The 24378-nt window shown below is 41.5% G+C and overlaps 1 protein-coding gene across 1 annotated transcript in view; it reads left to right on the top strand.

The window, feature by feature from the left end:
- The window catches only part of LOC126320697 (esterase FE4-like), a 66379-nt gene that overhangs the window by 16678 nt on the left and 25323 nt on the right, over positions 1-24378 (top strand). The window contains exons 3-6 of the mRNA XM_049994088.1: positions 2999-3130; positions 3284-3434; positions 5051-5236; positions 9253-9452. Coding sequence (XP_049850045.1) covers positions 2999-3130; positions 3284-3434; positions 5051-5236; positions 9253-9452 — 669 coding nt within the window. The remainder of the gene's footprint in view (positions 1-2998; positions 3131-3283; positions 3435-5050; positions 5237-9252; positions 9453-24378) is intronic.

The raw sequence follows: 24378 nt of genomic DNA, 5'->3' as shown, positions 1-24378 counted from the left end.
GTTATCTTGCGTGCGGATAGCATATTTGACAGCTAAATTTTGTGTGTTGAGTAGATAATTTGAGTACAATTAAATTATTTAGATGCTCCGTTTTCTCAGAGGACTGTTCGCGATGTGATTGACCATTGTATGTTGCTTTACTTAAACAGTATTTTCACGATTCATGTGCATTGGTCAGATTGCAGTCATGTCTGCTGCACTAATTTCGTAGTCCAGTGTAATCATAATGTCGTGAGAATTTATACTGATGTTGAGAGCGATCTTTTCACGCGGGCTCATTCGAGCTTCGTAGTATGCACACGGTAGAAAAAAATGGTAAGGATTTTATATGAATCTACCCATTTCAACAGCTAAACATATCAGAACTGTTATGCAAATCCCAGAGTCCATATTAACGAAAGCTTTAGAAATGAATGTCACCTTTATGAGACAAAGCGTAAAACGCACGCAGATGGCATGCTTAATCTATCTAACGATTCTGAAAAGTATCAAGTTCTTTTCGAGTAAAAGTCTACCAGAGTTCGACGTAACATGGAGCTGCAGTGACGATATTAATAAGAGTAAATGTATGTAGAATTTCCTCGTTCCGAAGTTCTGAATATTGATTCAATATCACGATCCACATGTTGCAATAAAAATGCCATGAATATTTCATTTCCGAAGCCTCGATAAAATTACCCAAATATTGCCTTCCCCATCATCAACACAACGAATTTATTTTGCTTATACCAGACAAGTTAAAATCTAGATCTCGCCTTTCGCTGGAAGTGCGCTATCATGTACTCCATAACGAGCAACTTCCAGACTCATTAAAAGATTCAGTTTGTTACGGGCCCTACACATTTGCTTCCAAACTGTGCAGAGGCCGATAACGGCGGGTTCCAGCTTGCCAACCTTTATAAATGTTTTCTGTACCAGGCTCTGGTAGAACAAGCAATTCAGATTAGGATAATAGCTGTGTCAAGTAATCAATGCCGTGACAGTTTTCCTAGCAGTATAATTTCATTCTCTAACAATGTGCCGTTTTAGTGCATTTTTTTAGAGAAAAATAAGCAGTTAAAAGTAACTGAGTCCCAAGAAATCAGTCAATAGTAAAATACATAAACAAACAATAATAACACAATTCATTTTGTGCACAGAGCTCGCGACGACCTAAATCACTGTCCTCGGTTCTCCCAGCCACTTCTCGCAAACAGGAACGACATACGGGCTTGGTTTCCGAACTGTGACACACATAAATACATTACTATACACACAGCTATGTGCACAACGCACCATGACACACATACACGCACTCACACACACACACACATACACACATACACACACACACATACACACACACAGACACACACACACACACACGCAGATACACACGCACACACTTGCCTGCAGAAATGAATTCCAATTTCCCCTTCTGACCACGGTTTCTGAAAAGTTTGTCATGGTTATCAGGAAAATATCGGAACTGGAAATCTCATCCAAATTATTAGCGCTTCAGTCTGGAACCGCGTGACCGCTACTGTCGCAGGTTCGAATCCTGCCTCGGGCATGGATGTGTCTGATGTCCTTAGGTTAGTTAGGATTAATTAGTTATAAGTTCTAGGCGACTGATGACCACAGCAGTTAAGTCACATAGTGCTCAGAGCCATTTGAACCAAATTATTAGCCATTGGAATCTTTCTGCAAGCGTCCGAGATTTATGGGATATTAGTGTGAAAAGAACAACAACCCGTCTCGGTCTCGTGAGGTCCATTTTATCTTTCTACAACTAAACCAGGTTCAGATGAACGATCAAGAAAAGAAATTTACCATTCACTCACACGTCGGGTTATAGTTTCATGCTCTGGAAATATTGTAAGCTTCAGTCATGTCCTGGGACAGGAAACAGACACGAGTTTTCGAGGAATAATATCACTCGTATTTAAGTACAAACTATTTACAAATGCGAACAGCTGTATTCAATTTGCTCCATACATACTTTTCATTAAAAATTATTGTCTAAATATCTTTTAAAATACATTTAAAGTTTCTCATTAACGAAGCTGTCACCTCCATTTCTCAACCACAGCTCATACACCAACTGTCCAAAAAGATGGGAGACATTTTATTCCTGGTGTATTAGCGACTTCAGCGGAATAACTATGGCGACAGCTTGAAGTAACTTATGTAAGCAGTAGATGTGCATTAGACCAACCAGTCGTCACTATGAACTCAGATGGCTCTGAGCACTATGGGACTTAACATCTGAGGTCATGAGTCCCCTAGACTTTGAACTACTTAAACCTAACTAACATGAGGACATCACACACATCCATGCCCGAGGCAGGATTCGAACCTGCGACCCTAGCAGTCGCACGGTTCCGGACTGAAGCGCCTAGAACCGCTCGGCCACCACGGCCGGCGACGATTTAACAGACGATTAAGCCAATGTAACGTACAAGTTAAACAACATCTCAAACAGAGAATTTCGGATAGTTTCACATGGTTGTACGAACGTTCTGTGCATTGTACTCAGCCGGGCGAAGGAGGAGTAGCGGGAGGGACTGTGTGTAACACGTCAAGCATTAAAAGCACCATCTTAACTCTTCTCTATTTTTTATTAATCCATTCTCGAAAGTTCCAGACTGACGAGGGACGAACACCATGAGGAAACCGAAGTCATTTTAAGTTGTACAGGATTTTCACTGAAAGTCCATTCGCTCTACATTTCTTCGCCCGGAGTGCTCTGGGATGGCATGACGTCTGCAGCAACACCAATGTAGACGCGACACTAAACTGAAGGAGTGAAAATAATACCTGCTTGTATTATCATTTAAATTCTCATATTTAAATAAATATTCCCGAATATCCAGACAAAAGAATAAAAGTGCAAAAAACATATGAGTGAAACGAAGATTGAGCTATCGTTTGGACTGTCCTTCAATCAGTTCACAGTTAGTAGTCCATTCTGATTCCAGTGAAAGTTGTTACTGCGACAACCTATTTTGTGTCACAGCTTCCAGTGACCAAGACGGCGTGGAGCGGCGTTCGAGACGCTCTTCAGCCGGGCTCTCCGTGCCCGCAGTTCTACAGCAACGAGGTGATCGGCAACGAGGACTGCCTCTTCCTCAACGTCTACAGCCCAGTAGTATGTTCTCTACAACTAGGATGGATTCTAATTAGGTTAACGAATGTATCTTTCATTTAATAATAACGCGAAAATGAATATGATGATAAAACTTCGTGTTACTGCATGTTCTAAACATGTACTAATCAGTGGTTGTTTTCTGCACGTTCACAGCTGGGAACGACAAACGAAACCCTGAAAAATGTAATGGTGTGGATTCATGGAGGCTGCTTCAGGGAAGGAAGAAGTGACACTGCCACACCGCACTACTTTGTTGACAATGACATTGTGTTTGTCGGTATAAACTACCGCCTAGGACTGCTAGGTAACACGTGTAAAAGTCTATCTTGTACAGCTAACTATCCTACTTTCGTGAACACTCTATGTGTAAGTTTCGTTTCTGATGGAAGTTTGCTTAAAATACTTAAGGTCAATAACATGACAATTCCTTCAGTACATCCATGGGTAGCTAAGTCCAAGATTGTTGCCCAATTAAGCAGCCTTATCATTCTACAGTTGCTTAAGGAACGGAAGATTCAGGTCGTTCGCAGTGTCATAAGCCTACGGTTATATAATACGAAGCCGACTTTTTTTATCTAGCTTAGCTACAAGAGCATTATTTAGTTGAGGCACTCATCAGGAATTTCTGATGTCGTCCTTCAAAAGATTAACTGCGAACTGATAATACGTTTTAGCTCATTTGGCTATCGATCACATCAGTCCGCCTCCGAGCGATCACCGAATTTGACTGCCGTACGGAAGACCAGGGTTCAATTCTTGTTAGTGACAGGGATATTGTACCTCGTTAAAGGATTGCAAAGGCGTACACTCAACCTCGTGATGACAATCGAGGAGTAACTCGAGTGAAACTTTGTGGCACCAAGATCTATAATGCTGAAACCGGCTCGGAAAGCAGTGTGCTGACACTATACCATACGTAACCCTTCCAAATGACGCCACTGTTGGCGAATGACACGGCAATCGGTTGGCATCACATGGTTTTCACGGAGAGAACTCAGAGCTTGTAAAAATTAGTGTGTCAACTATCGAGACCAATAAGTGGTTGAGGAAGCTTGGTAATTGGGTTCATTTGTCTTCTTTGTTCGATAAAAATGTGTATTACTAGCTCCCTCTTACTTCTTATCATCCATTACCATATGAATGAATACTGTGGGTATGATATTACTTCCCACATCTCTGGCCTTACGTCTCGTCCTCCTCTTTCGGTATCTTGCTGAGACGAATAGGAGTGTAATATTCTCCCATTTGGCTTCTGGAACACTGGGTTTCTGGTGCAGTGACTTCATCCTCTTCCCAACTCTTTTCCGTTCCAAGATTCTAAAAAGAAAGTCATGCACCAAGACACAGATTTCAATAAATGTGCTGTACGTGGAACAGTAATTTATTGCTGACGATACATTGGATAGTGTCACTAGAACTTCGTAGTATTAACGTAGTTTGTAAATTCAGTCATTTAGAATACTGTAGCATAAAAGTTTTCTTAAAAACACAATAAAATATATTTTCCCCCTTTTTATTTTTGCTATTAATAACTGAAAATTTTATAGCGTCGCTGTTACTTTTTTGTGTGTATCTGTTCCATTCTCTCGTTTCGATTACTATAAATTCCATCGAATGGAACAAAATAATGCTATATGTCACTAACCAAAAAAATGTGGTGGAAGGATGGGTCGAACGAGTGATTTGTAAGCAGCCTTACACGTATTGCAACAGTAGTTAATATTTGTATGCTTCTTATTCCCATATTCGGCGAACACGTTAATCCTTTTATCTTTTGCTGCCTCCCGGTAACTAACTTATCGCCTGGTAAAAAAGCCATTCCTGTGTGTGGTAATGCAAAATATCATTCGCTTAATTAGCTGTGAGTTTGTGCTACACATTTGCTTGTCAGTTAATATTTATAGAACTGGATTTCTGTAGGTTTCCTTAGCACCGGTGACGACGTCGTACCTGGAAACATGGGCCTCAAAGACCAGACAGAGGCCCTTCGTTGGGTCCAGAGGAACATAGCGGCGTTTGGCGGCGACCCAGACAAAGTCACTATCTTCGGCGAAAGTGCTGGAGGCGCATCCATCCACTACCATATCTTATCTCCACTGAGCAAAGGTAGGCATCAACAAAACCTTTTAGTCAACTTTTCATGCGATATTTATTCCGTTAACTGCAATATCGAAGTCTCACGTTCTTTATAAACTACTGGTTGACAAATATGATTATTACGTACATACTCTGAAAACCACCGCGAAGTACATGTCAGAGGCTACTTAGCGATGTACCACATGTTAGAATTTCTTGCCATTCGAACTCAGTGTGGAGCATGGGAAGAATACTTGATTAGATAATGCCTCTATTGGGCGCTGTAATCAGTTTAATATCGCCTTCACGTACCCTGCAGGAGAGATAAGTGGAGGGCCGAAGTTGAGCTCCAGATTCTTCACTTAAGGCTTGTTCTTGAAATTTGTAGTCTTTTGTGTATTCAAACGCCTCGCAATTCAGGTTTGTCGCCATTTCAGTGGCGATCTCTCACGAGTCAAACAAACGAGTGTCAAATAGTGCTGCTCTTATCTGAATAAGTTCAACATCCCCTCTTAGCCCTATGTGGTAGGGAGGCCACATACCTGAGCAGTATTCTAGCGTGGATTGAATGAGTGATTTGTAAGCAGTCTCGTTTCTAGACTGACTACATTTCCCTACTATTCTACAAATAAGCTGAAGTCTGTCCATTTCCTGTCCCTACCAAGTATTATACAGAGGAATTTGTTTACTGATCAAAAAGTGATTCACTGTCAATACATTCGTAAGATACAGTGTCTTAGTTTTGTGAGGTGTACAGTTTTACATTTGTGAACATTTAAAGAAAGTTGTCAATTTTGCACCGTTTATAAATCGCCACAAGATCTGACTATTTGTGCAGCTTCGTTCAGACTGTACTTCACTGTACAAAACTGCATCATCTGCGAAAAGCCTGAGGTTACTATTAATATTATCGGCAAAGTCATCAATATACAACATTAACATCAAGGGACCCAACAACTTCCCTGGGGCACACGCGAAGCTACATATGTCGATGGTCTACATCCAAAATAACTTTCTGTGTTCTCCCTACGAAAAGATCCTCAATCGAGTCGCAAATTTCGCCAAATATCCCATACGATCGTTATTATGACAATGTTCGTAAGAGTGGTACTGAGTCAAAGGCATTTCAGAAATCGAGAAATATTGCATCCACCTGATTGCCTCGATCCACGGCTTTCAGGATGTCACGTGAGAAAACAGCGAGTTGGGTTTCACATAATGTAGTTGGAATCCATACTGGTTGGCTTGGAGTACGTAATTCTGTTTGAGATACCTCATTACTATTGAGTACAGAATATATTCTAAGATTCTACAACAAATGGATAGCAAGGATATTGGGTGGTTCAAAATGGTTCAAATGGCTTTGAGCACTATGGGACTCAACATTTATGGACATCAGTCCCCTAGAACTTATAACAACTTAAACCTAACTCACCTAAGGATAACACACAACACCCAGCCAGCACGAGGCAGAGAAAATCCCTGACCCCGCCGGGAGTCGAACCCGGGCGTGGGAAGCGAGAACGCTACCACACGACCACGAGATTCGGGATATTGGGTGGTAGTTTGCGGTGACTTCTGCTCTTCTCCATATAAACTGTGCTTTCTTCCAACTACTGGGCACCGTTTTATTTTTTTATTTTTTATTTTTGTAAGGAATCTTACAAATTACAGATTATAGTTAACATAGAGGCTAACTCAGCCGATAATTCAGTATAAATGTGATACAAAATTTTGTCGGTCACTTCGGCAAGCAGTTTTAATGATTTCAGCTGTTTCTAAACGCCACTGACACTATCATCTATTTCATTCTTCTTTTCGGCAGCCCGAGGATTAAATTGTGGCAGTATTCCTGCGTTTCCATTTGTGAAGTAACATTTGAGAATAGAGTTAAGGAACTCTGATTTTGCTTCGCTACTCTCAGTTTCACTTTGTGTTTTGCCCATGAGTGATTGGACAGTAACTTTGGTGCCACTAACACCTTTATACAGGGATTTTCCGCAAGAGCATGCAAAACTGTAACAGGACATAGAGACTGGACAATGTGAGATAGGGAACCTGGGGTCAGAGAAGACAGCTTAAGTAGATATGGAAGTAAACTTGGCTACCACTTTGCTTTACTGTATAGTTAAATGATGAAGGCATCTTCTTGGGTAAAATATTCCGTAGGTAAAATAGTCCGCCATTCGGCCGGCCGGTGTGGCCGAGCGGTTATAGGCGCTTCAGTCTGGAAACACGTGACCGCTACGGTCGCAGGTTAGAATCGTGCCTCGGGCATGGATGTGTGTGATGTCCTTAGATTAGTTAGGTTTAAGTACTTCTAAGTTCTAGGGGACTGATGACCTCAGATGTTATGTCCCTAAGTGCTCACAGCCATGATAGAGTCCCCATACGGATCTCCGCGCGGGGACTACTCAGGAGGATGTCGTTATCAGAAGAAAGAAAACTGGCGTTCTACGGATTGGAGCGTGGAATGTCAGATCCCTCAATGGGCAGGTAGGTTAGAAAATTTAAAAATGGAAATGAATAGGTTAAAGTTAGATATAGTGGGAATTAATGAAGTTAAGTGACTGGAGGAACAAGACTTTTGGTCAGGTGAATACAGGATTATAAATACAAAATCAAATGCGAGTAACGAAGGAGTGGGTTTAATAATAAATAGGAAAATACCAATGCGGGTAAGCTACTACAAACAGCATAGTAGTAAAAGTTTACATGCCAACTAGATCCGCAGATGACGAAGAGATTGATGAAATGTATGATGAGAGAAAAGAAATAATTCAGATAGTGAAGGGCGACAAAAATTTAATAGTCATGACCGGAACTCGATAGTAGGAAAAGAAAGAGAAGGAAATGTAGTAGGTGAATATGGAATGGGAGTAAAGAATAAAAGAGGAAGCCGCCTGGTAAAATTTTGCACAGAGCAGAATTAACAAAAGCAAAACGAAGATAATGGTATGTAGTCGAATTAAACCGGGTGATGCTGCGGGAATTAGATTAGGAAATGAGACGCTTAAGTAGTAAATGTGTTTTGTTATTTGGGGAGCAAAATAACTGATGACGATCAAAGTAGGGAGGATATAAAACGTAGACTGGCAAAGGCAAGGAAAGCGTTTTTGAAAAAGAGAAATTTATTAACATCGAGTTTTGCTTATTTACCTTTGCGGGAAATATATCATCCAAAATTTCAAGAATTAAAAAAAAGATATTAAAAGTGTTTTTACGCTGGTGGCTAACACTAGAGCCCTTCTTGGCCCAGTCAAAGGAAGGGCTTGAGGAAGCCCGGGGTTTATGAAATTCTGTGTCACTGTGGAAAGAAGTATATTGGTCAAAGTATCATAACTATTCAGGACCGGTGTGTGGATCATCATCGGCACACTTGGTTGTTCCAGCCTAAGAAGTATGCAGTGGCGGAACACTGCCCTAACGAAGGACACAGGGTGATGTATGACAAGTTACAATTGATCTCTCCTGCTTGTCGCTATTGGGAATGTGTTCTTAAAGAATCCACTGAAATTAGATTATCAAGTAATATTATTAACAGGGATAAAGGTTTTCCTCTAAGAAAGATATGGAATCCGATTTTGTCCGACATTAAACAACAACGGTCTTCTTTTCGATCATTGGATTCTTCCAACTAGTGCTGTTGCGAGGCAGTGCACGAGCATTAACTCACCTGAAGATGGCGGACAGCTGGTCCGCCGAAATATTGTGTCGGGACGACATGATCCGGCTGCAAATCTGTGAAGAATATCAGCAGTTATTACGCCGGGAAAGTCTACGAAATCGCAAGGATTGCGTTGCATGTATAATACAATAAGACAACATCATCAAGTTTGGAACTAATGTACGCACCACAGACACGCAAACGAAGCATTCGTATATGTGGAGAGATAACTTGACATGCAAAAGAATTTCTCTTTGGGGAGAGGCTATGTTCTTAACATGAGCGTTACAATATCGTTTAAAGAAAAGAAATGTTTATTTCATTAGAACGTAGTAATCGTAGAAACAGTCATTATCATATAGCGTTTGTTTTTAAACAGGTCTGTACAAAAATGCAGTAGCAATGAGTGGAACGGCGTTAAGCCCATGGGCCTTCTCCAGGAACGCAACAGACAGATCAGTACGCTTCGCAGAGTACCTGGGACACCCTGTCAAAAACTCATCTGATCTTGTAGAATTCTTCAAAACAATTAATTCGAGCACTCTGGTGGTGAACATCAATAACGCCCTTTCGGAAGAGGTAAGTGTTCTTCGCGTGTTGTACTAGTAATAGCAATAGTAATTTTTATTTACTCGTAGGTCTAATTTAGAAAATTTTGGGTATGTCTTGGTGTTACAATATCAGAACAACAAAAATAAAGTAATTCACATATATAGACATTTACAGGTTTACAGCACTGACAAAGATGGGGCATTTAGTCGGTCGTAGCCTTATAGTAGTGAGCATTGCAGTAAGTGTCTGAAGTAATTTAGGGTGACAATGAGAAACTTGAAAAAAATATGGCTAGATGAAGATTATAGACTGTTAAACACTGATGGCAGGACTCAGACGGCGTAATATGCTAGTGATTCCCGTTTGCAAGTACCTTTGTGTGATCACATCACTTTAATACAGTAGATAGTCACCATTCGGTCCCAGAAAGGTTGCATTTGTTATACACTCTATTAAGCTGCCATTCATATTTAATTTAACGGTCATTTATCCTCTTCAAACTGAAATTAACTGCATTAGTTTTCTTCATGCACAATGTCACTCTACTGCTGATGGGCCAATTTTAAGCTTCTTTAAGGATTTCCCTTGCTTTTCTGCAAGGAGTTCTCTTGTTTTACCAGTGACTATGATACTGCTGTCATCAGAAAAGAGAAATTTTCCAGTGGCTGGCACTAGTGGCAATATCATTGACGTATATCAGTAACAGTACTGAACCTACAATCCTATGCTGAGGAAAAACTACATTAACGTGTTTTGTTTGTGATATATGTTTCACTAAGACTTTAGACTTATTTGAGGTATGTGTCGTCTCTAATCTTCTTAGTTGATCTGCTAGGTATGATCAGAATTATTCATTAGCTCGCCCTCTTACTCCTAATGCTCATTAGGTGACGCCCAAAGTAGTAATTGGAGAAATGTCTTCCAATGGGTAAGGCACGAAATTGATTTTCCGGTAAGCAGGGTTCAGATTCCTTTCTAGTTACCTTGATTTTGTGGTTTCCCTATGTCACGGTATACCAACGGCTTTGCGACTTCTACATAATGCTTGTGGTCGACTTCGTTTCCCATCTTTCTGGGACTGTGCTTCCGCTCATCTCTACAGAGAGCTCAACCTACGTGAAGTTAATCCCCTAAATATGTTTTCTTACCTTCGTTGTGAAATAATGCACATAAGAATTTCAAAAAGTAAGTTACACATGTCGCCCCACACTAACACCATGGTGCAACAATAGATGGATGTTTTCCAAAGCGAGTACATCTTGGTTTCCTACTGATACATTTCTACTGCGGTATGGATGGAAAGTACGTGAGCATGTGCAACTGAAATGGCGTGGCAACGGGAAACCTACTGCAAAGCTGATGTACACGGGACAGGACCATTTCTGTGGGCAAAAAGTTTAAATTGCATAGAGATTCAGCGTGACAGTCTGGCAGTATAATAACCAAACACAACGTCTTGGCCAGCCATAACGGAATCGTGCAAACAAACTAACGAAGACCGCACAGACGTGGCTGATGATGACCAGGATGAAGGCCATCCACATCCACTACAGAAGAGAATATGTAGGCAACGGGTGAAGTGCATCTGAAGGCAAAGAGTTTCCAATAATGGGGACGTTCACACAGCGGTTCTCGAATGGGTCCGTGAACGAGGAGCATGTTTGCATCGTCCAGAATTCTAACGACTCGTAACATGTAGCGAGCGTTGTTTACACAGATTTGATGACTAAGTTGAAAAATAATCCCTATCTGTGTCTCTTTGAAGTGTAGTGCGGCATTCAATAAAAGTTACTTGGCCTTCCACAGTAATTTGCATTATAATAATGAGTGCTTTTGACAAGAGACTTCAAACTGATTCCGTCTATCTAGATCTCCAGACGACTTTTCACACTGTATCATGCAAGCGGCTTGCAGTAACATTGCGTGCTTATGGAATATCATCTCAGTTATGACTACATTCGTGATTTCTTCTCAGAGAGATCACAGTTCGTAGCAATTGACGCAAAGTCATGGAGTCAAACAGAAGTGATTTCTGGCGTTCCACAAAATAGTATTATAGACCCTCTGATGTTCCTTATCTTTATAAACTACTTAGCAGACAATCTGGGCAGTCGTCTTAGGTTGTTTGAAGATGATTTTGTCGTTTATCAACTAATAAGGTCATCAGAAGATCAAAGCAAAGTGCAAAAAGATTTAGAAAATATATCTGAATGGGGCGAAAAGTGGCAGTTGACCCTAAATAACGAAAAATGTGAGGTCATCCACATGAGTGCTAAAAGGAGCTCGTTAAACTTCAGTTACACGGTAAATTAGTCTAATCTAAAAGCCGTAAATTCAACTAAATACCTAGGTATTACAATTACGAACAACTTGAATATGAAGGAACACATAGAAAATGTTATGCGGAAGGCTGACCAAAGACTGCGTTTTATTGGGAGTACACTTGGAAAATGTAACAGCTCTACTAAGGAGACTGCCTACACTACGCTTGTCAGTCCTCTTTTAGAATACTGTTGCGCGGTGTTGGACCCTTCCCAGATAGGACTGACGGAGAAGATCGAAAACGTTCAAAGAAGGGCAGCACGTTTTTGCATTATCGCGAAATATGGGAGAGAGTGTCACAGAAATGATACGGGATTTGGGCTGGACATCATTAAAAGAAAGGCGTTTTCCCTTGCGACGGAATCTTCTCACGAAATTCCAATCACAAACTTTCTCCTCTGAACGCGAAAATATTTTGTTGACACCGATCTACATAGGGAGAAACGATCAGCACGATAAAATAAAGGAAATCAAAGCTCTACGGAAGGATATAGGTGTTCGTTCTATCCGCGCGCTATACGAGATTGGAATAATAGAGAATAGTGAAGGCACTTAAATGTGATTTGAAGAGTATCTATGTAGATGTAGATCACACGCTTTAGTTAAATCAAAAAAACATGTCCAGCGCTCGAAACCTTTTTCTTAATTAATCCAATACCTTATAGAGCAAAGCGCATATAGCATTTTCAGTTGTTAAGCGACATCTAAATCTGTACATTTGATAGCATATCGTGTGATATAAAATGAAGTATCCTTACATACACAGCTTTTTCAAAAACTTCAACAAACACTGATGGCATAGAAATAGGTCTAAAATTGTCTACATTATCCCTTTCTCCCTTATTACAAAGCGGCTTTACTACTGAGTACTTCAATCGTTTAGGAAACTGACCATTCCTAAAGGAAAAATTACAAATACGGCTAAATAATGGACGAACATGTGCAGCACAGTACTTTAATATTCTGCTAGGGACTCCATCATGTCCATGAGTCAATCTTACCTTGTCTGTATCACAGAGGAGTATTTCAGACATCAATCTCGGAAAAGCATTTGCCAAGCGTGTAATACGATACCCTGTAGATACAAAATTTTTAATTTAATTCACCAGCAACGCCCAGAAAATGATTGTTAAATACTGTACATATATCTGATTTATCAGTAACTGAAATATTTTTACTACGAACTGACTTTATACCGTCGACCTTGTGCTGCTGATCAGACACTTCCTTCACAACTTACCATATGGTTTTGTTTTAATTTTATCTTGTGAATTAGCTGTTCTATTTGCGTACCACATACTATCTGCCTTCCTAATAACATTTTAAGTACCTTACAGTACCTTTTGTAATGGGCTACTGTAACTCGGTTGTGACCACTTGTAACATTTTGATATAATACCCGCTTTGTTCTACATGATATCCTTATTTACTAGTCAGCCACCCAGGTTGCCTTTTACTGCTAGTGCTCCGTTAACAGCGGTCAAATGGAAAGCAACTCTGAAAGGGAATGAGAATGAGAAATGTGTAAAAGAAAGCATTATATTTGTCATCTATGTTATCGGCATTATAAACATCCTGCCACTCTTGTTCCTTAAAGAGGTTTAAAAAACTATATTGCTCTTGGATTAAATTCACTACACAGTTTGTAATTATATGTGACATCTGCTTGAGTACAAAAGCCTTTTAGTGTTAAAATTTGTGAATCATGGTTTGAGAGGCCATTCATCCTTTTACTAACAGAATGCCCAGCTAGTAGTAAAGAATGAATAAAAATATTGTCTATGGATGTGTTGCTGTTCCTCTGCACCCTACTTGAAAGAAAAGTCAGTCTGGATCAGATCATATGAATTTACGAGATCTATCAACATCCTTTTTCTTGCACCATCATATACAAAATTAATACTTAATCACCAAATATAACTAATTTCTGTTACTTTCTATAAAGTGAATCAAGAAGCCTCTCTAGCTTGAGCAGAAATCCTATGAAGTCTGAGTTAGGCGACCTATAAACAACAACAATTAGAAGTTTAATTTCACTGAAGTCAACTGCCCCTGCTCAACATTCAAACATGTGCAGTGCCGTCTATGCACTCAAATCGAATACTGCTTTTTACGTACATTACCACCCCCCACCCCCCCCCCCCCCCAAGGAACTCCTGGAAAAACAGCCAGCTAATCTGTATCCTGAGCCTCGGAACTGTCAAATTATTTAAGTGGTGCTCCGATATACCAATACTTTTAGAGTCAACATCTAGAAGCAGTTCAGTAACTTTATCTCTAATACCTCTTTCATTCTGATGAAATATGCTAGTAAATTCATCACAAGGTCACAACAAATTTTAAAAGTTTTAGAACAGATATCTGTGTGGTGCGGATATTGGCAATTGACCCTAAATAATGAAAAATGTGAGGTCATCTACATGGTGCTAAGAGGAATACGTTAAGCTTCGGTTACACGACAAATCAGTCAAACCTGAAGGCCATAAATCCAGCTAAATACCTAGGGATTAAAATTACGAAGAAATTAAATTGGAAAGAACACATGGAAAATGTTGCGAGGGAGGCAAACCAAAGAGACTACTACTTTACGCTTGTCCGTTCTCTTTGAGTACTACTGCGCGGTGTGGGATCGTTATCAGACACGATTAACGGAGTACATCGAGAAAGCTGAAGGAAGAGTAGCATGTTTTGTATTATATCTAAATAGAGGAGACAGTGTCACGAACATGATACAGCATTTGAGGTGGACATGATTAAAGCAAAGACATTTTTCGTTGGAGCGGAATCTTTTCATTAAATTAGCATCACCAACATTCTCCTCCTAAAGCGAAAATATTTTATTGACGCCGAACTACCTTGGGAGAAAGGATCATCATAATAAAACAAAGAAAATTAACGCTCGCATGGAAGATACAGATGATGGTTTTTTTCCGCTCGCTGTTCGAGATTGGGGTGATTGAGAACTGAGAACTGTGAAGGGGGTTCGGTGAACCCCCTGCCAGGCACTTCAGAGGAATCTGCAGAGTACCCATGTAGATGCAGATGGTGTAATTTTTTGATGTCCTCACTTGTTTTTTGATGAAGGGGGCCTTGATGGTCCCCTCATTTTGCTGATAACATAAAACGAGTTAGATGTATATAAGCGAGTGTTTCCCACATACAGGACTAACAAAGCACATACTAATGGTTCGGGTTTGTCGCTGCGCAGATGTACTGTGCTGTGGCACGCAGTGGACATCAGTCTACCTGAAGGTCTACTTTCGATGCGCAGGCTGTGGTCGTCACCAGCTGCCTGGCAGCATCCGTCCGCCTGTGGAATGTCACTCATTAAATGTAGTCGAATGTTAACCTTTTCTCAATGGCGGGTCTGTAATCGGGTGGCAGCAGAGACAGCAAAGCTGTGCGCGACTTCGCTTAGCTGTCTGTTGTCGAGCGACTACAGACGCGCCTTTGGTGAACCTTACCATTCGGATACCCTAAACGAGCGCCATTCGACAGGCGAATGGAACTGCCACGTGGTTTCTGTCGCCAGAGCGTGGTTTTATGCTGTATTAACCGCTTGGAGCGAGAGGCGTGATCTGAGCAGTTTCCTTTCAATTATGAATGCTCGTATTTTTTTTCGACAAACGTGGATGTCCTGGCAGCATTTATATTCTGAACATGAGACACAGAAACGATCTTTATTTTGGGATCATATCTTTATCTTCCGTTCAAAAAGTGTTCAGCACTGTACAACACGAACCGAACAACTGACAGATGTGACAAAGCATTGGTTTTTAATAGCAAGACGAAAGCTTTTCTCCTGGCACACTCCTTCCACTTCCTGTAAGAATAATTTCGGTCCAGTTAACTGCAAATGCAACGTGTAACTCACGGAAACGAATGAAAGAAATTAAACAATTTTACTTGTTTAATGCTGCTTAACTGTGTTGTTATAAATTCAAGTCGCTGAAGTACAGCATAAAGCAGGAACGTTTGTCATGTAAAGAGGGTACAGCTTTATTTATCCCAATATTATTACGGTTTTCCGCGCTTTTCCCAAATCCTTCCAGAAGAATACCAATATAATTGCCACTATTAGGCCATGGGCGACATCTACCCCATTACGTGTTCACTGTTAGGACATGTGAAGTGTAATAACTTGTAATATTGCAAATTTATTATTACTAATGTTGATAGAATTCTTATTATTATAATTACTGTCATTACTCTTGCTATTACCGTTACAATTATTATTGTAGTTGGTGATGTATTTTTGTGGTGGTGTTCTTTTCGTTCTGGAATTTCTTGCTCCCAGTCTACGTTTTACCGCGTTCTTTTGTTTTCTTTCAGTGAGTAGTGTGTGTCTCATACTATATTCTATGACAGTGTATCACTGAAACAGATGTACAGTTGTAGAACAATCACATAAATACACTCTGTTTTCTAGCATCTAAGATTTCTTGAAAATTTTCCGGGTGCCATTAAAACGTTTACTAAATCTGTAGTAAAAGAAGATTGTATACATGGAAGAATCCTGGAGATACTAGAAGGTATCAGATAGATTACATAATGGTAAGACACAGATTTAGGAACCAGGTTTTAAATTGTAAGATATTTCCAGGGGCATATGTGGACTCTGACCACAATTTGTTGGTTACGAACTGTAAATTAAAACTGAAGAAACTGCAAAAAGGTGGGAATTTAAGGAGATGGGACCTAGATAAACTGACTAAACCAGAGATTGTACAGAGTTTCTGGGAGAACATAAGGGAACAATTGACAGGAATGGGGGAAAGAAATACAGTAGAAGAAGAATGGGTAGCTCTGAGGGATGACGTAGTGAAGGCAGCACGGGATCAAGTAGGTAAAAAGACGAGGGCTCGTAGAAATCCTTGGGTAACAGAAGAAATATTGAATTTAATTGATGAAAGGAGAAAATATAAGAACGCAGTAAATGAAGCAGGCAAAAGGGAATACAAACGTACCAAAAATGAGATTGACAGGAAGTGAAAAATGGCTAAGCAGGGATGGCTAGAGGACAAATGTAAGGATGTGGAGGCTTATCTCACTAGGGGTAAGATAGATACTACCTACAGGAAAATTAAAGAGATCTTTGGAGAAAGGAGACCACTTGCATGAATATCAAGAGCTTTCATGGAAACCCAGTTCTAAGCAAAGAAGGGAAAGCAGAAAGGTGGAAGGAGTATATAGAGGGTCTATACAAGGGCGACGTGCTTGACGACAATGTTATGGATATGGAAGAGGATGTAGATGAAAATGAAATGGGAGATACGATACTGCGTGAAGAGTTTGACAGAGCACTGAAAGACCTGAGTTGTAACAAGGCCCCGGGAGTAGACAACATTCCACTGGAACTACTGAAGGCCTAGCGAGAGCCAGTCCTGACAAAACTCTACCATCTGGTGAGCAAGATGTATGAGACAGGCGAAATACCCTCAGACTTCACGAAGAATATAATTCCAATCCCAAAGAAAGCAGGTGTTGAAAGATGTGAAAATTACCTAACTATCAGTTTAATAAGTCACAGCTGCAAAATACTAACACGAATTCTTTACAGACGAATGGAAAAACTGGTACAAGCCGACATTGGGGAAGAGCAGTTTGGATTCCGTAGAAATGTTGGAACACGTGAGGCAATACTGACCCTACGACGTATCTTAGAAAATAGATTATGGAAAGACAAACCTACATTTCTAGCATTTGTAGACATAGGGAAAGCTTTTGACAATGTTGAATGGAACACTCTCTTTCATATAATAAAGGTGACAAGGGTAAAATATAGGGAGCGAAAGGCTATTTTCAATTTGTACAGAAACCAGATGGCAGTTATAAGAGTCGAGGGGCATGAAAGGGAAGCAGCGGTTGGGAAGGGAGTGAGACAGGGTTGTAGCCTGTCCCCGATGTTATTCAATCTGTATATTGAGCAAGCAGTGAAGGAAACAAAAGAAAAATTCGGAGTAGGTATTAAAGTCCATGGAGAAGAAATAAAAACGTTGAGGTTCGCCGATGACATTGTAATTCTGTTAGAGACAGCAAAGGACTTGGAAGAGCAGTTGAACCGAATGGACAGTGCCTTGAACGGAGGATATGAGATGAACATCAATAAAAGCAAAACGAGAATAATGGAATGTAGTCGAATTAAATCGGGTGATGCTGAGGCAGTTAGATTTGGAAATGAGACACTTAAAGTAGTAAAGGAGTTTTGCTATTTGGGGAGCAAAATAACTGATGATGGTCGAAGTGGAGAGAATATAATATGTAGACTGGCAATAGCAAGGAAAGCGTTTCTGAAGAAGAGAAATTTGTTAACATCGAATATAGACTTAAGTGTCAGGAAGTCATTTCTGAAAATATTTGTTTGGAGTGTAGCCATGTATGGAAGTGAAACATGGACGATAAATTGTTTGGACAAGAAGAAAATAGAAGCTTTCGAAATGTGGTGATACAGAAGAATGCTGAAGATTAGATGGGTAGATCACATAACTAATGAGGAGATATTGAATAGAGTTGGGGAGAAGAGGAGTTTTTGGCACAACTAGACAAGAAGAAGGGACCGGTTAGTAGGACATGTTCTGAGACATCAAGGGACCACAAATTTGGCATTGGAGGCCAGCATGGAGGGTAAAAATCGTATAGGGAGCCCAAGAGATGAACACACTAAGGAGATTCGGAAGGATGTAGTTTGCAGTAAGTACTGGGAATGAAGAAGCTTGCACAGGATAGAGTAGCATGGAGTGCTGCATCAAACCAGTCTCAGGACTGAAGACAACAACAACAAATCTGTAATACCAGATCTGGCGCAAAAGCTAAGCAGTGGTAAGCGAGAGCTACAGCTCTATTCCCTGTTTGCAACATAAACGTGACAGAGTGTCGTAGGTTGCGTGGATACTCTGAAAAATGGCCGCTGACGACAGCTAGCCAAAATTCACAGCACGATTTTCTCTCTCTCACGCACACTCTCTCTCTCGCTCTCGACGTTCGACACCTTGCGGATTTGTTATTTTGCTTCGAATGCTGTTAAACGTAAGATACACGGAAGCGCCAAAGAAACTAGTATAGGCATGAGTATTCAAATACAGCGATATACACTCCTGGAAATGGAAAAAAGAACACATTGACACCGGTGTGTCAGACCCACCATACTTGCTCCGGACACTGCAGAGAGGGCTGTACAAGTAATGATCACACGCACGGCACAGCGGACACACCAGGGACCGCGGTGTTGGCCGTCGAATGGCGCTAGCTGCGCAGCATTTGTGCACCGCCGCCGTCAGTGTCAGCCAGTTTGCCGTGGCATACGGAGCTCCATCGCAGTCTTTAACACTGGTAGCATGCCGCTACAGCGTGGACGTGAACCGTATGTGCAGTTGACGGACTTTGAGCGAGGGCGTATAGTGGGCATGCGGGAGGCCGGGTGGACGTACCGCCGAATTGCTCAACACGTGGGGCGTGAGGTCTCCACAGTACATAGATGTTGTCGCCAGTGGTCGGCGGAAGGTGCACGTGCCCGTCGACCTGGGACCGGACTGCAGCGACGCACAGATGCACGCCAAGACCGTAGGATCCTACGCAGTGCCGTAGGGGACCGCACCGCCACTTCCCAGCAAATTAGGGACACTGTTGCTCCTGGGGTATCGGCGAGGACCATTCACAACCGTCTCCATGAAGCTGGGCTACGGTCCCGCACACCGTTAGGCCGTCTTCCGCTCACGCCCCAACATCGTGCAGCCCGCCTCCAGTAGTGTCGCGACAGGCGTGAATGGAGGGACGAATGGAGACGTGTCGTCTTCAGCGATGAGAGTCGCTTCTGCCTTGGTGCCAATGATGGTCGTATGCGTGTTTGGCGCCGTGCAGGTGAGCGCCACAATCAGGACTGCATACGACCGAGGCACACAGGGCCAACAACCGGCATCATGGTGTGGGGAGCGATCTCCTACACTGGCCGTACACCTCTGGTGATCGTCGAGGGGACACTGAATAGTGCACGGTACATCCAAACCGTCATCGAACCCATCGTTCTACCATTCCTAGACCAGCAAGGGAACTTTCTGTTCCAACAGGACAATGCACGTCCGCATGTATCCGGTGCCACCCAACGTGCTCTAGAAGGTGTAACTCAACTACCCTGGCCAGCAAGATCTCCGGATCTGTCCCCCATTGAGCATGTTTGGGACTGGATGACGCGTCGTCCCACGCGGTCTGCACGTCCAGCACGAACGCTGGTCCAACTGAGGCGCCAGGTGGAAATGGCATGGCAAGCCGTTCCACAGGACTACATCCAGCATCTCTACGATCGTCTCCATGGGAGAATAGCAGCCTGCATTGCTGCGAAAGGTGGATATACACTGTACTAGTGCGGACATTGTGCATGCTCTGTTGCCTGTGTCTATGTGCCTGTGGTTCTGTCAGTGTGATCATGTGATGTATCTGACCCCAGGAATGTGTCAATAAAGTTTCCCCTTCCTGGGACAATGAATTCATGGTGCTCTTATTTAAATTTCCAGGAGTGTATAAACAGGCATTATAGGGCGCTGCGGTCGGCAAAGCCTGTATAAGACAAGTGTCTGGAGCAGTTGTTAGATCGTTTACTGCTGCTACCATGGCATTTAAGTGGGTTTGAACATGGTGTTATAGTCTGAGAACGAGCGACGGGGTACAGCATCTCCGAGGTAGCGATGAAGTGGGGTTTTCCCATAGGACCTTTATGAGAACTTCAGTAATTCGGCAAAACATCAAATCTTCGACATCGCTGTTGCCGGCAAAAGATCCTGCAAGAAAGGGACCAACGATGACTTAAGAAAATCATCCAACGTGACAGAAGTGCAATCATTCCGCAAATTCCTGCAGACTTCAATGCTTGGCTGACTCATGTACGCTTGATGACTGCACGACACAAAGCTTTACACATCGCCTGGGCCGCTCAACAACGAAATTGGACTGTTGATGACTGGAAACATGTATCCTGATCGGACGAGTCTCGTTTTAAATTGTATAGTGCAAATAAACGTGTACAGGTATGGAGACAACTTCATGAATCCATGGATCTGCATGTCAGGCCCCTCATACGTCTAGATACGACTCTGACATGTGACGCATACAGAAGCGACCTATCTGATCATATGCACCCATGGATGTCCATTGTGCATTCCGACGGACTTGGACAATTCCGGCAGGACAATACGATACCCCACACGTCCAGAATTGCTACAGAGTGTCTCCAGGAATACTCTTCTCCATTTAAACACTTCTGTTGGCCACCAAACACCCCAGACATTAACATTATTGAGCATATCTGATATGTCTTGCAACTTGTTGTTCAGAGATCTCAACCCGCTTGTAGCCTTCGGGATTTTTGGACAGCCCTGGAATATTAATGGTGTCAATTCCTTCTAGTACTACTTCAGACATTAGTCGAGTCCATGCCATGTCGTGTTGCATACTTCTGCGCGCAGGCGGGGACCGTACACGATATTAGGCAGGTGTACCAGTTTCCTTGGCTCTCGAGTGTAGACGCTGCGGTCTGGAATATACGGCACTCGAATCTGCCGCGCCACTGCTCCTGTAGACTCCGTGAAACTTGGCAAGAGGGTCGTGAGCACTCCTTCAGTTGTGCACGTTTGAAGGAGCTTTTGTGCATGGGGGACTCACATGATGTAACTGCCTTATGGGCCAAATAATACGGTTTTGGTAAACAACATCCACGGACCACAGTGCACACATCTAGCTCTTGCTGCTTAACCAGAAGCTTACGTCAGTGCCACCAGGTGGTCGCACAATGTGGAAGATTTTTATCCCCGTTCACTTGGCATAAATCCTGGAATCCTGCTAGACGATAGCATGCTTCTCAGATATGCTAATTCATTCACTATATAGTAACATTAGAGCGGAGGTCAGTACACGTCAAAGTTGTACTGACAATAAACCTATTTTGTGGGTTTATGAGTGAGTTATAGTATATTAGATTATGAATTTTGTCACACAGTAATCCATTTGAGGCCCTGAGAATCGTAAGGGCCTAAAGCACATCAGCGTCAATTGTGACAATGTAGCATTTATTCGTGCTTCTGAAATCTGTTGATCTGACGGCGAGTCAGGTTTATCAGTGCTGTGGGCCCACACTGTGTGTACTGAAATTCACGAAAAGCTGTATCACTTGTTTCTGTGATATTTACTTAAATGTTCAATCGAAGGCGGTGTGCTTTTCGTCCTTATGGATCTCAGCGCCTCATTTGTATTCTATTCAAGTGACCATGTTGGTATAGATTACTACTTGAGTCGTCTGTGTTTGGAATTTGTAGTTTATTGTAAGGAATCGGCTTTCGTGTGCAGAACTATGCTGAAATTATTTTAAATAATAGCAGGAAAGTAAAGCTGTAGGGACAGGTCGTGAGTGGTGCTTGGGTAGCTCAGTCGGCAGATCAATTGACCGCGAGAGGCAAAGGTCCCGAGTTCGAGTCTCGATCCAGCACACAGCTTAATCCGTCAGGAATTTTCATATTAGCGCACACTCCGCTGCAGAGTGAAAATCTCATTGTTGGAATAGAAAAGTAAATTAGCAGGAAAAGTTAGCTACAAAGGAACTAGGGTCACCGAGACAAGATCCTTTGATTGAAATAGTGACGAAATCAAATAAGCGTGACTATAAGCGAACATTTAACCAGCAAGTGTACTGTTAGCGTATGTTGTTCTGTGGGTGTAGCCCAAAAATATCTGATTTTCAGCCCTGAATCAAATTATTGAACTAATAAATCTCTTAGGAATCATGTAAATGTGTCTGAAAAAATGGGAAAGCATGAAAATTGTCATTTATACAAAAATGAGAAATAGAGACTTGCCAAATCTTACATATTATTTCGTTATCGCCCTAAACTGTACTTAATTACGTACAAAACTAAAAAAAAATCTACAGGAACAAATCTTTGTTTTGTCAGATAAGTTACGCTTCTTATTATTGTTATAATTCTTATTATGTTATTGTTATTATAGGCGGTGCCTGTGGTTGCATGTTGATAAGCTTATCTGTTATACAATAGATGATATTAATTTCACGTTCTCAAATGTATTTGAAAGTAAAAATTTGTGAACACCTAAAATGTATAGTCACAAGTGACCACTGGTTATTTCAGCAAGTGCAACACGGATCAAGACTCTAGCCGCTCTAGTACAGACTGCAAGACTGTCACATGCAAAGAAATCACACGCTGACGGTGACAACTACTTTCTTCCCTTTTGTGTATAATCCGAAATGGTAGTTACGCCTCGGTTAGTTTATAACGTGTGGTTATGCAATACAACCTCTGCATAGGCTTTTCATATATCACAATTACAAGTAGTAAACTACATATTGCACGAAGTTAACACTTGCTCTCTACTTTACATCGTAATCGTGTTATCTCAGCGTAGTCGAATTACGCCGTTCGACGTTAAATGTGTAGTATGAACCGACTGGATGTTTAAATCTTGTATTGGAAGCAACTAGCATGTTAAGATAACGCCAGCAAGAGACGCTATCACGCTACAAAAAATGACCAAACCTGGAACAGAAAGTCAATTATTTCCTGCTCGAAATACAAGTAGTTTCAAAAAGTTTCATCCTATTTCACAAGACAGTTTCACCTACGTTTATTAAGGCGAAAACTCCAGTTGAATTTGAACTTACGCTTAAGTCTACAAAGTTGTAATCTAAAAAAAATTCCATGGTATATTTTCCACTTGCAACAGTAGGCAGGCTTTGAGTACTTCTCGAAACTACGTTTAATATCAAAGTTATCATTCAGTGTTATCAGATATTCGATGAGACCTCAAGTAAACGCTCAACACATTTCTAAATGACAATCGTCTTCTAGCCATGCTGTCCAGCATGTCGGGGGTCTTTGCAAATCACTGATGTTGCCTTTCTGCGTCGCCCTTCATCCAAAGTTGTTGGAAGGGGATGCAGATGGAAGGACTGCATCACATTTCTCAACCACAATCAAAAGAAAGAAAATATCATTTGCCTTGCTCTTAGGAAGCCATTCAACGCTTGAGGAGATTCATTGTTATGACATGCTTTTATGTACAGTATCAGTGGGGTGGTGCTCCGTCTTGTGAGAAATTTAAATTTTCGGCTTATTCAAAAAGTTGTGGAAATGGCCATATCTCCAACATACGTAGCTAGGTAATTTCTGTAATTATCTTTTCTTCAATAAAAAACAAATATTATTTGGAAATGACGCAAACACACAAAGCTTTGTAGTGTTTCCGTCTTGTTCCAGTATGGTACGTGGCTTCTCTGGACTCGATGTTCTTACGAACGTAGCCTCATCACTGAACAATAATCGCGAAAGGAAATTCTTTCCTTCTATCTTCTAGAGCAGAATGAATTCACCAAAATCGACGCGTTGTTGTTTAATACCACCGTGAAGAGTTTTGCAGTAAGTGAATCCAGAATGGTTGAAAAAGAGGCGTGCCCCGACACACACCAGGAATAATTTTAGGAACGGGCATTTCTCAGCTCGCACGACGAGTGCAACTCGGTGGACTGCGTGCAAAATTCTGTTGATTACGCTTTACGTGTGAGACGAGCACCCGGGGGTGACTTGTGTAATACGTTTTACGAAAAAATGTTCAAATGTGTGTGAAATCTTAT

This window comes from Schistocerca gregaria, chromosome 2 (genome assembly GCF_023897955.1).
Source record: "Schistocerca gregaria isolate iqSchGreg1 chromosome 2, iqSchGreg1.2, whole genome shotgun sequence".
In the NCBI taxonomy this organism is placed as follows: domain Eukaryota; kingdom Metazoa; phylum Arthropoda; class Insecta; order Orthoptera; family Acrididae; genus Schistocerca; species Schistocerca gregaria.
This window is presented reverse-complemented; position numbering and strand designations above follow the sequence as displayed.